This window comes from Asterias rubens, chromosome 5, assembly GCF_902459465.1.
Source record: "Asterias rubens chromosome 5, eAstRub1.3, whole genome shotgun sequence".
NCBI classification, from domain to species: Eukaryota; Metazoa; Echinodermata; class Asteroidea; order Forcipulatida; family Asteriidae; genus Asterias; species Asterias rubens.
The window spans coordinates 9,142,200-9,159,579 of NC_047066.1; the positions used below are offsets into that span (position 1 = coordinate 9,142,200).

Sequence of the window (17,380 nt, forward strand, 5' to 3'; positions counted from 1 at the left end):
TGGATGTATAACAAAGCAAACTCCCACAAATGACGTCAGCGGCATTGTCCTTTGACGCCCGCTCTCAACGGCAGAAGTGTTTTTAGTTTTCAAAAAACCTTTAGGTAGGGGCCTGATTTTTTACTCGATAATTACAAAAAGTTCAGAAGTGTACACATATCAAAATTACGTTAAAATGGTGAACAAGTGCATTATAAACAAGTAAAAATACCATTTCTGTTGAAAACATTCCGCTCAGGTAGCTTTTTAAAGGGTTTGGGTGCTTTTTGCACGACACAAATTCCACAGATTTACATTCTACTTACAGGTTTGAGGGATAATGATGGCTGAAAGCTTTCCTCAAAATCTTGCTGAGGTGCTGTAGTTTAACAACAATGAGTAAAACAGTTTCACGAAAATAGCACTAACAACATACTTTATACGTGACTCTCCTGAAAACTATGCTTTGTGATTTTCACCTTTTTTTCCTCTAAAAAAGTCATTCACCGATTAATTCACCGACTTTAATCAAAATCCAATTGAATAATAATAATACTGTCAGTTAAATCAAAACCGGTTTGTTTTACTTGTTTTACACTTTTTAAAGTGGTCGTCACAATGCGATCAAATTATTGCGCGGAATCCTTTGCAAAACAAAACCCAATTAAATCATCAATTATTGGTTTTAATTATATTCATTTCTTGATTTATTATTTATTCTTACATCGGTTCAAATGAAGTTGATGCATGCTAGGTTGGGATGGAAATGTCACAACAAACTCTGCCAATCTGGAGATGGCCTGATAAGGAACTAATTAATTAAAGTGGCCGGATTGGTTAGTGGGGAGTCGAGGGTTTGCCTACACCTGCTGATAAAAATAATAAGTCGTGTTGATCAATGTTGGCTTCGGCTTCAACACCTTATCCAGCCCTTGCTAAGGTTCTGGCTACGGCTATATTATATCATTGCAGTCGTGACATTTGTGTGAGTTCCCAGCCACTCATTTCCTTTAGTGTTTTTCATTGATTCATTCTGGTTGTGAGGCCAAGGACTCGCAGAAGAGCGAACTGAATCACTGTATACAAGCCAAGACCCCAATAGAGAGAAGACAATTGAGGAAGATTCAGTTTTAGATGTGGGAGGAAAACATCAGAGAATTATTTCAAGATAAACCCACGCAGTCAGGTATAGGACCTAAAAACCCAATCCACACGGGGTCCTAGAGGTGTTATAGCTTAGATACCACATTACGCCAACCTGACACCTTCAATGAAGTTGACACCTGTTTCTAACCCGATACCAGACTATTTATACCTTCAAGCCTCATACAGTCTGTGTGTTGTACATTGACTCAATTGGAGAAGAAACAACCTGCTGGCAGGGATGTAGGTTTTGGAGGGGGTAAAGGTAGAGATAATAGCGGTGACGAGATGAAAGCTTGAAAATTCGTTTCGCATTCGCAGGAATACTAAAATTGTGCTTATTTTGTAACTGTTGTGTATCTTGAAACCATATTGCTATTTCTGCTCATGTTTTTAATCCTGCATTTTAATGTTTGTTTTTACTGTACAACACTTTGAAACAGTGTTAAAGCGCTTTATACATGCATTGAAGCTAAGATAAGTTAAAGGCAGTGGACACTATTGGTAATTACTCAAAATAATTATCATCATAAAACCTTTCTTGATTACGAGTAATGGGTAGAGGTTGACAGTATAAAACATCGTGAGAAACAGCTCCCTCTGAAGTGATGTAGTTTTCGAGAAATCAGTAATTTTCCACGAATTTGATTTCAAGACCTCAAGTTTAGAACTTGAGGTCTCGAAATCAAGCATCAGAAAGCACACAAATTCGTGTGACGGAGGGTGTTTTTTCTTTCATTAATATGTCGCAACTTTGGCGACCGATTGAGCTTAAATTTTCACAGCTTTGTTATTTTATGCATATGTTGAGAAACACCAACTGTAAAGACTAGTCTTTGACAATTACCAATAGTGTCCACTGTCTTTAAGGAAGTACGAACCGGGCTACGGGCATTTTTGTGCAAACTCCCACAAAATTATCATCACACCGGACAGGGCGATCGTGCCCGTCACACGTATACAAAACAATATCATCACAACGATACAAGCGTCTAGTCATATGCAAAGTCATTTGGGTATATATCCCGGGGAACACATCAATCCCAAACGGCAAGCCAGATCCTGATCACATTATAGACAGACCTACAGGCACGCACATCGGGATATTTTCAACCATAGTTCAAGTGTAAAATAACACACAGTCTAAACAGTTTATAGAAGGCAGATTTGTTCCCCCAAACCCCAGTGGACACCGGAGGTGAAAAATTTTCTATTTAGATTCAAATCATCAGGTGGTTAATGCATAAAGGGTTGTTTTCTTCTTATAAACACGTTGGCATACTGATTAAGTTTGCATGAAAATATTTTAGATGTGTAGGCCGCTCAGAATAAATTTCCATTTCCGCGGATTAGTGGTGAAGTTTTTACTTATAGCTTTTGTTAGAAATGTCATGCATGGGGCCTCCTGCAGAGGGGAAGGGGTGGTGTGAAGCGATCGCTTGCCAGAATAGTCTGTAATCTAGCTTTTTCGTTTTATTTCTGCAATCAGTTTTTTTTTTCTTTCTGTTCTTATGCGTGCCCTAAAGCACCATCCACAGTCTATTTAGCCACAACAACTTTTCCAAGTTAACAATAACCATAATAATAGACCCTAGTAATAATAATAATAATAAAAGTAGTTAACATTTATATAATAAGTGCTTTTAAATGCTGGGATGGGTAGCCCGTGAGAAATTTTCAGCTGAATACAGTGTATAATTAGTGTGGAGAACAATAACCGAGGTAACGCGGGTACCAACAGCAACCTCCGACCGCAGCATTCACAAACTGACACGCCGGGAATTTGAATCTTTAAAACCCGCCTTGTGGTGAGTTTTTGAGGTTCGTATTTATATATACTCTCATCGATTTCTAAGCATCGAGGGCTTTTCAGAATTGTTTTTTTAAAGAGGTTGTTTCGCTTTGTTATAACTGCATGATGCAACAAAAACGACTATACAAAATGGAGCTCACGATGACGTAGCGTGACGGATGACTAGCTTCGCGTAACTTTCAGAAAAGCACCAGGGACGTTTTACTCAAAATTATCGTTTTGTTTAACCAGTTACAACCTGTTTACTTTCATGTGAACTCAATTTCCTTACTGATCGGTGACATTTTAAAGGAATTTCAGCTAAGATCACCTGTTGCAGTTTTCGTTCAAGCTGGTCTTTAAGTAAATGTACAAATTAAAATCAGTCAGTGGGGATGTTAGTATAAATAGCACAGCGTGTATTGTCGTGTATTTATTTTGAAACGGTGCCAAACGTTTCGACCCCTAAACTCAAAGGCGAAACCCCCTCTCTACATCATCCATTTAAAAATATGGCGCACGAACTTGACAGTTGTCGATTTTTAAAGTTTAGATCACAGTGTATTTTGGTTAAGGAAGGAAGAAAATCTATTCTAAATATAGAATTACTCTGTATGCAGATGTGGTGAGTAACTATCGTATGGATATGAATCACTTCCTTCTAGTTTATAACACAAACTGTTCCTTCTCTCTCTCTCGGTTTCCCCCTCTTGGTAGAGACGTAAGCTTTTTGTCTGAATCCCAAACAGAGATTCGAGTTCGGATATGCTCTGATTGAACTACTGAAGGCAAAGAGCACCCTTTGTTATCTTGTCGCCGTGTAAAACACCTCTTGTAAACATGTTGCAGCGGAGACATCATGATTTGTTGCTCCTGTTTGTGACATTTCTGTTATCTGAATTTGTTCTCGTCTCACCGCAAGGGATGAACTTCTACCCGAACATGGCGCAGGGGCAGGGGCAGGGGCAGGGGTTCAGGCCTGGACAGGGACCGCAGACACCGGTCCAACACAACCCACCACGGACCCCCGTTGTCCGGCAGCCGGAACCTCCAGCACAGAACCCACCACCACAAAACCCACCACCACAAAACCCACCAGCACCGGGCCACCCAGCACAGGTGCCGGCAGGGCAACGCCCGTTACAACCATCTGCACCAATCCATGTGAAATACCTCATTCTCGGTGCCGGGGCAGCGGGTCTTCAAGCTGCTGAAACTCTCGTCAATAAAGGTGAACATAACTTCCTTATTCTCGAGGCTTCCTCTACCTATGGAGGGCGAGTTCGTGACATCCCGTTCGCTGGAGTCCGGGTGGAAGCGGGAGCTGATACCCCGAGACCCAAGTCGGACGCCCTGGATAGCGCCATAAGGGGGCTTGGTGCAAAGCTGAGGATACATAAGCCTGACTGGCAATCTCTCTCCATTATCAGTGAGCAAGGACATACTAACTTAACTAATGTCGCCAGGAGCACACACCTCTGGCCTAGGGTAACTATTGTTCAGTTATTTGCATGTTTGTAATGATCCATTTTATGGCGAAAAGTGCGCTTAAAGGCACTGGACACTATTGGTAATAATTGTCAAAGACCAGTCTTCTCACTTGGTGTATCTCAACATAATGCACAAAATAACAAACCTGTGAAAATTTGAGCTCAATTGGTTGTCGAAGTTGCGAGGTCTTAATGAAAGAAACCTTTGTAACACGAAGTTGTGCGCTTTCAGATGCTTTATTTCGAGACCTCAAGATCTGAGGTCTCGAAATCAAATTCGTGGAAAATTACTTCTTTCTCGAAAACTGCATTACTTCAGAGGGAGCCGTTTCTCACAATGTCGTATACTAATCAACCTCTCCCCATTACTCGCTACCGAGTTAGGTTTTATGCTAATAACTATTTTGAGTTATACCAATGGTGCTGTCTTCAAACGCGCCTAGCCTGTCCGCTATTTTGTGAGTTAAAATGCACGCGTATTAGACCTTTCCATCGTTGATAAACAAACCGCGCTGATCGGCATGGACGGCCGAATGTTAGCAAATCATTCAGTTGTGCTCACAGATATTGTGAACAAATTCAACATATCTTCAAACTGTCAGTTAAACATAAAATACCACATGACTGTTTTTGTTTCCCACAAATCGATACTTTTTTTCCCTGATTTGTTCCTGTTTTTTGCGCTGATGTGAGGATAAACTATACAAAAGTAGAACATATTTTTCTAACAACGCAATTAGTCACGAACAAGTGAGAGATCTTGTGTGTCAAAAATAGGCTGTCGACCTGCAGGGTTTTAAGCATAGGAATAACCTCTTTCTTGAGTTGCTTATCGAACTTTGCCCTAATCGATTCGACGATCGAGACATCCAGCTGCATACTTTGTTAAAGCCACTTTAGAGTGGAATCTATATTATTTATAAACATTTACAACTCTGCATTCAAACCAGCTTACTTTTATTAAAAAGTGAGAGATTTTGTGGGTCAAAAATAGGCTGTCGACCTGCAGGGTTTAAAGCATAGAAATAACCTCTGTCTTTAGTTGCTAGTCGAACTTTGCTCTAATCGATTCGACGAGACCGACAGCTGCGTATTTTGTGAAAGCCACTCTAGAATGTAATCTATAAATATTTACAACTCTGCATTAAAACCACCACAGTTTACATGCAAATACAGCCCAGCTATATACATCAAACCCCTGGAAAGTTAAGTGACAGGCAACCACTTCCGGGTTGTATATAGATCCAGGGTTCCCTGAAGGAAGGGTGTGGACCATTTATTTCGTATCATGCTGTACCAATTCACGGTCGAACAGTAAACCCTAGCTCATGAAACCCAGAACGCATTCACCTGGGGACGCACAAAATGTCACCGTGAGGTAGTGTGTGTGCGCCATAGAGTTATATATATAACTCTGTGGTGTGCGCACATATTTCCGATGGTAATTTTCCTTAACGAAGTGCAAAGTCCAACCACGAACATTTAAAGGTATCTTACAGAATTCAGAATGAAACTCGTTTAAGATCACAGATTTACATCAAACTTTCACGGTCTAATGATGATGATAGAATAAATTATCCCTTGAAAATTGATGAGAAATAAATAACAGCTAGTTCCCATTCGGAGTTTATCGCTCAGTGAACGTTTCATTCAAATGTGTTTTAGTCGATGTCATGCAAGATGTGTAACCGGTTTTACACTATTTTCTCGTGACTCAGATGGTCGATCGAACTCAAACTTCTACAGGTTTGTCAGTTTATGTTAATGGTGGATTACATTAAGTGGTCACACTGTCAGCAACTGTTTTGTTAGCAAAACAAAATTATGTGATTTTCCTTTAACATGAAGCATCAAGTGAAATATTTTGGGTTGCTATTATCGACTTGGGTTGCCTTCTGATCTCAGCTGGTTCAATTAGTTTGTACGTAGTGAATCCACACTGATCACACTGGTAACTAGTGTCCATTGTTTTACAGTGTTTCCTCAGTGGCGGGCCAAGACAGTGGAGAAGGGGAAATTACAAATTCAATGATTATAGTGATGTACTCATTTGCCAAGATACTGAGTCCTCAAGTTAGTGGTGAACATATTAAAAGTGTCTAACTTCACGCTAAAACTGTCACAAATTGACATTGTGTTCAACACATTTAGAGTGCAAAGTTTGTCAGCATCCGTAACATTTTAGTGACATCATTCTGAGAAAAATCGTTCTCTAGTATTTTTGTACGAGGATGTTTTAGGTTGATTCCAAAAATTTGATAACAAAACGGCCTTGAATTTGACAGTTTAACTGACAAATACTCCTTGGAGTGTAAAAATCTATTACAATTGTTTACATCCAACGACGTCATGTGCCACATTTCACTCTGAAATAGTAATTTATGAACCAAACATAATGATGTCATAAGATGTTTTAGATGCCGACAAATTTTGCAGCGGGAGGGTATTTCGAATAATATATAGTGGCAAAATCAAATTCGTGGAAAATTACTTCTTTCTCGAAAACTATGGCACTTCGAGGGAGCCGTTTCTCACAATGTTTTATACCATCAACCTCTCCCCATTACTCGTCACCAAGAAAATAATGTTTTATGCTGATAATTATTTTGAGTAATTACCAATAGTGTCCACTGCCTTTAATGGAGATCATTGACATTTATATAACAGCATGTTTCCGCTGTGGTTTAAATAGGTTTTCTCGGTCAAATTCGGCAAATCAGCAGTCAATTTCATTATCGTGCGTTCGAATTAAAGCTGTTTTGCCTCTCCAGTTGTTACTGCGTCTCAAATTCAGAATTCGGCCATTCAATTTCGTTTTTGAGTTGAGTCAAATTCCTCAAACACTCTGTTCAATTTAGCGTACAGTCATTCTTTTTCGTGACACACACGCCTCAAGAAGCGTCTGCGAATTTGAATGCTGCTTTGATGAATTGTTATTGAATAACTACTTTGTTAAGTCAAACGACGCAACACTAAATTTGAATAATCATAAAACGAAATCAAATGACTCTTTTCAGTTGCATTCGATTTTGCGCGAAATAGAATAGCTTGGAGGTTAAATTGGCTGATCATTTTCCCAAATTGACCAAATTGTTTCCCTCAACGCAGTGGAACTGAAGGTAAAATGGGTTAAACTTCTTGTCCTGGTAGAAACACTTTATGACTTTAACTTATACAAACCACACTGCATAGGCCGTTTTAACTATTATAAGTTGTTAATATTGTTGTTATTGATCGTGATGCTTAAGTAAAATGTTCAATTTGTAACTGTAGAAAGCTTTTGATTTCTCATTGACAGACTGCACATGCCGTGGTCGAAAGCTTAAACCTTGCAGAGGAATTATGGGAGTCACATGACTCAGACATGTCGGTGAGGGCAGCACTTAAAAGTATTGGCTGGTTCCCGAAGAACGGATTGGAGAGAACCATGGAATGGCTGCACTTTGATTACCAGTTGGGAGACGTTCCTCGTGTAAGTGGTTAGTCTTGGTTCCAAGACCTTACATAACGAGTATGAGATTGTATATGATAGCGACGTCTTGAAACAATACTCGTGGGCACTTTGATTATGGCATTTTCAAAACCCGGGCTTCGACTTCGCATCTGCCGTGTAGGCACCGTTCCTGAACAGTGAAGTAGCATTTCAAAAGCACATGATTTTATAACGGCTGATGGAGTCTAAGCCGGAGATGAACACGAATGCGTAGTTCGAAAATACCCATTCTTGACAATATTGTGTTTCATAGTGTATTACTGTTTATTACTTATGATAGTTACAAACGAAAAACTTAGTTCGTAGTAGTAACTCTGAAAAATGTCTTGTGCATATTATTATGCCAGCTAGAAGACCGTGCGATTCTCGCGCGTGTTGGAACATTATAAGGACCCGTGCGAAAGTAAGTTTCCTAATGGTTCCCAAAAAGTGCTCCTTTTTGAGAAGTGCACTTAGGCCCCTAAACAAAATAAAAACCTTATCTTTTTCCGGTAATAGGTAACTTCATTGAAGTCCCATGCCTTTGACGCACCAGAGTTGATTATACAGCGAGGACCCAACGCCGACCCACCGAGAGTAGTAACTGATCAAAAAGGTTTCAAGTCATACTTTGACGAACAGCTTCTCTTTATGCGTACACCAACTCACAGGTAAGTTCGTGTAGCCTTATGCTTACGGGAGTGACCTTGTGGGGTCTTTTACACAATGTGACAATGTACCCCATAATATAATGTTTTTGGTTCAACCTGGACCCCCTCAAGAGATTACTTAGCAAGACCCCACCAATGCTCCGTAAAAGGTTGTGAGCACGTGTCGTGACTGACCGAGTGCCGTGCAGCAGCAGTCGTGATGTTCTTGGGCAACACACTGGCATATTAACTGTTCATCAACCAAGAGTATATAGAGAACGGTGCTGTCTCGTGTTGCAGTATAAACTGTGACAGTACCGTGCACTTATTTTTATGGACATAAGTTTCTCAATAAGGAAATGAATTGTTCTAGGTTTGGCAGATGTTAGTTGGCTGCGTTTTACTAAAGCCGGAGCCGTTGTGTTAAAAATAGAAGGAAAATTAACCTTGTAATTTCGCCACTCAGATACAATACAGACAAACTCAGAAAATGGCTTTGGCGGTTGCTGTCACACTGCAGATTTTATGCTACAGAGGGCGCTGTTCTTGTATATTGCTTTCTTCTTTGAAGGTACTGCCCCCACTAAATAAACTCCCATAGCACACATTGCAAAATGCTAACATTCAAATATACACAAAGAAATACTTACAAGTCTCACAGCTTTTAACAGTAAATGGACAATATTATTCAATGACTCTATTTAATGTGGGGAGTCCCGGGGCCCGTCAAGTTATTTTGTTCTTCAATGTTTTATTTGATTTTTTAGAAACGTGTAAAAACGAAGTGACGTGTGTGTCTCCATTTTATTTACTTGTTTCCGTAAAAACGCATTTCATATTGGATGCACGTCAGTTTACAGCTTGTTGAGCCAAGAGGTTAACAGCCTTTGTGTTTAACCTTGAGGTATGCCATAAGCCAATCAGCAATTTAAATAATTATTCGCGGTTCGTTAGGAACCAGTTAAGTCTTTTCCAAATAAAGTTGCTTGCAAATCAACAATTCCGTCACTTTCCGAAAACAACTCAAACTTCATTGCATTTTTTCTGACCATCGCAGGAGTAAAATTCTCTACAACAAGTACGTGGTACAGGTAGAATACGGAAGTCCCCTCTCCGTGACAGTCCGCTGTACCGACGGAACAGTCTACCAGGCCGACTGGGTCATCAGCACCTTCAGCCTGGGCGTCCTCCAGCACAAAGTCGTCAATTTCGTGCCGGCTTTCCCCGGCTGGAAGACACGAGAATTGAACCGGTTCGTCATGGGTGCACACACCAAGATCTTCCTGGAGTTTCCAAATACATTTTGGGGAAACAAGGAGTTTATACTGCGTGTGGCTGAGAGGAGAGGGCACTTTCCGTTGCTTACTGACCTCAAGACAAGAAGTGAGTTGTCAAAGTTGCCCCGTCATAAGAAAACCTGTCCCCCATTGTGGCCCTTTCAAAACCACGGCTTCTGATTTGAATTCGGCTTAAGGCTCCGTTCTCTCGTCTGGAACCTGCGCCGATTATGGAGCTGAAGCCGTGGTTTCGAAAAGGAAATTATTGGTATGGGGTGGAGGATCACGTTGATTCAAAAGAGGGCGCTTTCATAAGAAGTCTGTACACAATTTTCCGTAAGGGGGAGGGGGACCAGATTATCCTGTGAACAGAATCTCCTGCCACACCCCCACACTATGGGGTGGGTGTGGGCACGTTTCATTATTATATTTTACCCGATAGATTGGCAGTCAAAACCACAAACCAGTCTCCCTGATCCTAGACCGTCTCGGAAAAATTGTTTGTATAATTCAATTGTTTCCTTTCCTCATAAATTGTTTTGGTTTTTTTTTGCCTTTCATACGGTTCTTAACAAAGTACGAATAATTTAAAACGCGTGCAATAGGCCCAGGGCAACAGCAACAGGGCAGATTACTGGATCAATGTTGTCTCGCTCTACTTGCCCCTTTTCCCTGTGCCACGGGCAATTTTGTTACACGGTGTATTCACACATCCACCAAAAAAACGGAGTTAACATTGGCTGAAGGAAGTTGAGTAAAAGGAGCGCTATCAGACGAAATTTCTACTCACAATTGGAAAACATATCCTGCCATACCGGAGTGTCATTCTGTCCCCTATAATGAAAAAAGTAACATGGGCTGGTTCTGGTTCTGGTGGTTTACTGCACAAACTCCACATATCGAGATGTACACGTGCAGTTGACTGAGCAGCAATGATTTACATGAAGTGAGCCCCCATGATGATCTTACCCATATCCATAGCTTATGGAGGATGTTTCAAAAGAGGGCGCTATCAAGAAAATATGTTTGTACACAGTTCGCCATCTCGGAGACAGATTCTCTGGGGGGGGGCAGGATCACTGCACACTTGCCACTATTAACAATAAGTTTGTTTGGATGGAATGCTATTCAAGCCAGTAAATAAAAATAGCGCCCTCTATTGACAATTCGAAGGAACTTGTCGACGAACTTTTTATTGTGTCATGTTGTCTTTTAGCATCATCAAATGGTTTTTGTGTTATCAAGATTCGAGGCACATCCCCCCGGGGGAACAAACAAACGCCCGGAAAGTTGTTTGATTTGTTTCTAAATATTGTTTTTACTACTTTTGTTTTCCAAACACAGTTCCAGAACTCCAACGCCACGAGAAGCACGTCCTCCTAGTCGAGGTGACAGGAGATGAAGCCCGCCGGATTGACGGCCAATCGGTCTCCCGGACCAAACAGGAGATCATGCGTACTCTCCGTAGGATGTTCCCATTCAGAATCCCTGATCCTTTAGACATGTATGTATCCGGCTGGAACTCCAACCCACTGTTTATGGGCTCGCATAGTCTCTGGTCACCGGCTGTGGAGCCCAAGTGCTTCGCTAAGGTTCGTTTGTTTGTTTGTTTATTTGTTTGTTTTATTTCCATTCATACAATCATCATCATCATTTTGGCTGTGTTCATCTGTAGCCGTCCTCGTGTAAATGCCATTCATGTTTTGTGTCTGGTCCATGTTGTTCGTGCATAAACAATAGTGTCATCTCTCCATCTTCTTCTCTGTCGAGCTTTTTTTTTCCTTTTCCCTTTCCCTGTCCTTGGTTGCCAATCCATTATTCTTGTTGTCCATCTTTTGTAATTTTTTCGGGCAGTGTGTCTAGCCCATCTCAATTTAGCTTGTTTTATTGTCCTTATTATGTCTCTTACTCTGTTTCTTGTGTATTGCTGTGCATTTAAACATGTCTCTAATTGGGAGTATGTGATGTAGCATTTGTCTCTCCATTGCTCTATGAGTTGTGCGGAGTACTCCCCTGAGTTCTTAAACAAAGCAATCACAATCATAGTACTCGGGTGGGATTCGAACCCAAGACGACCTTTGTAATTATGAGATACCAACAGGCAACCGAGATTTCCCAATAGAAACAGTTTGAATCCTAAGTTTTTAGTTCGACTAAAGGATGTATTAAACTTTGGAAATCTTATTTACAGGTCCAGTCCCGTCTCGGTAGACTACTCTTTGCCGGGGAGTACACCAGTCTACGGTTCAGCGGGCATGTCCAGGGGGCCATCCAGAGCGGTAAGAGGGAGGCAGACAAGGCGTATCTGTGCAGCACCGGGGGGACGTGCCCACAGTGGACAGAGGGGTTACAATGTGCGTGTACTGGAACCACACCCACTCAACTGCACGGGGGAGCCCGAATGGGTGCCCATGTGACGTCATGGATGGTGGGCGCGGCTGTAGTTGCAGCCATCTTTATTGGCAGGGTACACATTTAAATAGTTAGCAAACTTTAGGTTGGGTGTATGACCTGGGCCCAATTTCATAAAGTCCATAAGTACCTTTTACTTGCTAAGCACAGATAAGTGTTGCTAAATAGAGACAGGTTTACCAGCTAAGATTACATGAAGTTGTGAGGTTACATTGTTGTGACTGGTGCCCAACTCAATATTTGCTAAGCATCAAATTTGTCAAGCAGTATTTTCTGCTTAACAGCTTTATGAAATTGGGCTCTGCTTCTGCTACGCAAAATTATCTGCATAGCGAAGGCTATTTTGGGATTTGAATTGTATTTGATATTATATCACGTGTCCTATTTAAGGAACAGCAACAATTTATATTCCAGTTTTATTCTAGAGTGCCAATGAAGCGCGGATTTGTACATTTTTCTATAAAATAACATCAACACTTTTTTTGTATTTAATGTTGTTGTTGTTGTTGTTGTTGTTGTTATTTTGTTGTTTTGTTGTTTTTGTCGTCGTCGTGCAGTAAACATGTACATGAAATAACATATACTTACTTTATTTGCCCTTGTGTGGAATCATGTGCTATTCACATACACCAATGTCATGTAAAATATTGCAAATCGTGAATTTTTTTAATCTACCCAATGCAATTTTAATGTCTTTAAACTTCAACAATACAGCAATTAACATTAGAAAAATATATGTTTATGACGTTAAAACTTTGATGTGTGTGTGTAACAATTTTTTTTTAAATAATTCGAAGCCCGACGCCGTTTGTTAAATACCACATGGAATCAAAACGAACTCTTGAAAACATTAATTTAAAAGGAAATACTTACTAAATTTACACTTATTTACTAGGTGTTGTGTTCTGAATTTGTTTATAGAAAAAAACGGTTTTGTTTTGTTTTTTATTATGGTAATCTCTTTAAAAAATTATATTCATCATTTTTAATGATAAGTGGCTTATTACTCGTGATAATATGACGTTTATACAGATTTGACAATACGTAAGGCCAACAAAATATATATGTTAAATTGTTTAATCCTTTGTTTAATTTAAATCTTGCTTTAAGTAACCTATAATATCAAGTCTCTGTATTGTATTATGAGGACAAAAATAAGAATCCAATTACGAATTAAACAAGATAACTTTTCACATTCTGTAAACTTCCTTTCTGTACATAATTTGTTGAAGAAGAGGGCGCCCTAGCATGATAACCTTATTTCGACAACCTAAACCTGTAATATAGCACTCACACCGTTGTTCGATTGTGGGTAGCGCCAGATTTGGATTTATAAAGTCTCGCTCACAGTACAGACATTTCTAAAAACATGTTTCATGAATGTTATAATTTAATTACGATATTCAAGAACACAAAAGAACAAACAAAATAACACCTTAACTGTAGACCGATCGAAGTGCGTACAATATTTCTACGAAGCCCCGCCATCATATTGATGTCCGCCCCCACCTTGCTTCCCATCCCCGCTGCCCCTTCACAGTTTGAAACATGAACGCACATTTATTATTAACACTCACGTCAGACTCTCTGAATTTATATTTAAGGGCGTAGCAAGAATACTGAAGCTTATGTAGTGAAAGAAATGCAAACGGAAACTTAAGTCACTATAAAACAAAAAACACCCCTTGTGTCCCCCAGCAATCTACCATAGTGTCGGCGATATCCAAGAATGAATCCAAGTGCCAAGTGAAATTCGCTCATTGTGTTAATTGGTTGGATTACCACTGCTTCCGAAATCAATTACATTGTATTAGTCAGCAACATATTCAAGCCTCCATTCTCACGATTTAGAGAAACAGGGGAAAGTTTGACCTTCAAAGAAGATGACTAACTAGTTCGTAAGCTTGTGATACTTAAACCTCCCACATAACAACAACAAAGTTTCCTCACAGCTCATTTCGAAGAATTGGGTCGTCGTGAGAAACTTCTTCGCTGACACTTTTAGAAGTTAAGATCAGTGGTTTAGTAAAACGTGCTTCCATGCAAGTTGGTTGTCTATATCTGACCTGGAAGTTCTTATACCTCCCGATGGTATTATCTATACCCCGTATAGGCCAACTATACGTCCCCTAATGGAGATACTGTAGCCACATTACGGCAGGAGATTCTACCTGTCAGTTATCGTTTAGTAGATAGAGTGCAGCGCATTATTTTGTTAATCGTGTTGGTATAAATATGTCTACCTCCATCTCCATGGTGAAGGGATTGGATCAACGTTACAACCTCTTCCTCACTGACCTTTTCATGGTAAATAGGGCCTATGTCATGCGCCAGTGTGTCCCCGACCTCGTTCCTCCTATCACTCAGGGTATTTGAGCGTGAAACTAGGCTTTCTGCTTCTTCTCATCCATTACATGTTTAATACACTCCTGGCTTTGCTGATGATGTCGAACATACGAGCAATTGCAACAACTTAATTTCACGTAAGCTTACAGCATGTAATTAATTTGAACTCATTGCCTTGTGCATGTTTCCCTAAAATCCTACAATCTGGACGGCTTCAAGAGGAATATCTATTCATACCTTCATCCCCTGAGTTATTTTCATCTTGAATAATTTTGTTTTCTTGTAGCCCCATACTAAGAGTGGTGTTTAGCCTTGTTTCGGGCCAACTTTTGTTTAAAAAAGTATGCAATAAATATCAAAGAACCTAGGACACAAACGTACGAGTCGCAAGTTTCGTTATAGCCATTGCTGGCGCTGTTCGTGCTGTACGCTATAGAAATACAGGCAGCAGGGATCTGCCTTGACTGAAGGCCAACTATAATGGTTATTAAGTCATGGTAAGAAATATTTCCCAGCAACGTTATATTAGTATTCCCCCAATAGTTGTTGTATACATTAGAGTCCTTGTCCCTTGTTATTTCAAGACTCACTCCCATTTCTCACGAGACAACCCAACTACTCCTAATTCGACCTTACCTCAGTGCAAGCATAGAGCAATCTAGTTTAGTGCTCCATGGTGCAACAGACTTGCATCTTAAGTGCTATTCACACGACAGAAATTTAACTGGGGTCCCTTGCTTAATTTAAGCCATGTTTGTAAAATGCAGCAATGTGTGACAAGATTTTGCAAGACAAAAAAGAAAGAATTGTTATCCTTTTACACGAGGTACAATTTGTAACTATACAACCATGCTACAATTTATCAAGGGACCCTTCCTAAATTGCTCTTGTGTGAAAGGGCTTTAAAGTAGTCAGTCTGTACTTTATTGAGAGAAGTCACCTTGTTAAAAAAAACAAGATCAGATAGGCCAACACATTGTCAGTCAATAAAGTGCTTTTCTTCTTCAGTCCATTCCGCTCGCACGCTCATGATTCTGATACAGGCACTTGACACTATTGGTAATTGTCGAAGACCAGTCTTCTCACTTGTATCTCAACATATGCACAAAACAACAAACCTGTGGAAATTTGAACCCAATTGGCTATACAAAGTTGCGAGATACCAATGGAAGAAAAAACACCCCTGTCACACGCGCTTGTGTGATTTCATCAGATGATTGATTTCGGGACCTCAAAATCTAATTCTGAGTTCTTGAAATCAAATTCAAATACTTAAGTGGAAAATAACTTCTTTCTCGAACTAAGTTACTTTAGAGGGAGCCGTTTCTCACAATGTTTTATACTATCATCAGCTCTCCATTGCTGGTTACCAAAGTAAGTTTTTATGCTAACAATTATTTTGTTAACTACCAATAGTGTCAGTGCCTTTAAAGGGTAGTATGTACTTTTTCCTAACAAAAACCACAATGTATACAGATTTACATTAAACTTACACAGTTTGAAGATTATGATAGTAGAAAGCTTCCCTCGAAATTTTACCTACTGAGGTGATGTAGTTTTTGAGAAATGAGTAAAGGTAATAATTTTCGTCTTAGTTTTAGCATGTAAAAACGTATTAACCAGTTATGCTATGTTTTTGTTCATAATATCATAACTGGTTAAGGGGATTTTACATGCTAAAATCATTTTGGTCTCATGAGACCAACATTATTTTGTGACTTGTTTTACTCATTTCTCAAAAACTACACAACCTTAGTTAATAATATTTGAAGGGAAGCTTTCCACTATCATTATCTTCAAACCCTGTAAGTTTAATGTAAATCTGTGGACACTTTGAAAAGGTACCAGAGAAAGAGTATAGGCCTACATATACCTAAAGTTGTCTTCTTCTAAAAATGATGGGCTACTATCTTCACTAACTCCGATAGCCTTGGTTTGTGCGAGAGTCACATCATAATTTGGATGAATTCAACAACAGTAACCCCCCCCCCCCCCACCATCTCACAATCTCGCCCCTAATCTTTCAAAAATAGACCTCATGAACAATGAGTGGATACCCCTCCATAGAGCAAGTAGATATTTCAACCATGGGGTTTCAATTCAACGAAGTTGATTCACAAAACGAGTGGGCCCCAATTTACATACAAGGCTTATGTTGTGTTTTTTGTTCACTTAACGATTTGGATTACCAAGTTGTGTAACACACACACTATACAATGCACTAACTGCAAAGGGAGTTTCCCGGTCTATACAATGGTCTTGTGTCAAAAGAAACCATTGATGATGACGTGTTTATGGGCTGGTCAAAAGGTTTCAAAGAAATTAGATGATTAGGTTTCTTGATAACCTCTTGCTCTGCCTTGATTATCCGTTATACCTCTGATCCGTTGGTAAGCCAACGTCACAAAAACCGATAGTGCAACTGCTACAAATGGCGTCGGGGAGAGTGGGAAAGGCAATACATTGTAGTTAAACAATTTGTACAGAAATCTTATTTGAGCTACATGGTGATTCTGAATAGAACCGGTGGTGTTCCAACTTAAAGTTAAAGTTTGAGAAGATTTACTAATTAATTACATTTTCCCCCACCTCTTCCCAACCTTGATATTGTCCTTTGGGTGTTTCCATCTTCTTGTGGTCAAGCCAGTCCCTTCCCTTCACCCCCCCCCCCTTTTGTCCCCCTATTCATTGTTTACACCTTGCTTTTTTCTGCGCGCTTTCTAACCCCATTCATGTATTTCCACTTCACTGTTTATGTTTTGCTTAGTTACCTGTTCATGTTTGTTGTGTTTTCATTTAGCGTTCGAGAAAGACTCTGC

The 17,380-nt window shown here is 39.9% G+C and overlaps 1 protein-coding gene across 1 annotated transcript; it reads left to right on the plus strand.

Moving 5' to 3' along the window:
- The first annotated feature begins 3,592 nt into the window (after positions 1-3,592).
- Positions 3,593-13,583, plus strand: LOC117290988 (polyamine oxidase 1-like). Its single transcript, XM_033772584.1, has 6 exons — positions 3,593-4,402; positions 7,703-7,876; positions 8,396-8,547; positions 9,584-9,909; positions 11,148-11,395; positions 11,995-13,583. Exons 1-6 carry the CDS (start codon positions 3,755-3,757, stop codon positions 12,280-12,282), a joined length of 1,836 nt encoding a protein of 611 aa, XP_033628475.1. The 5' UTR covers positions 3,593-3,754; the 3' UTR covers positions 12,283-13,583.
- Positions 13,584-17,380: the final 3,797 nt, after the last annotated feature.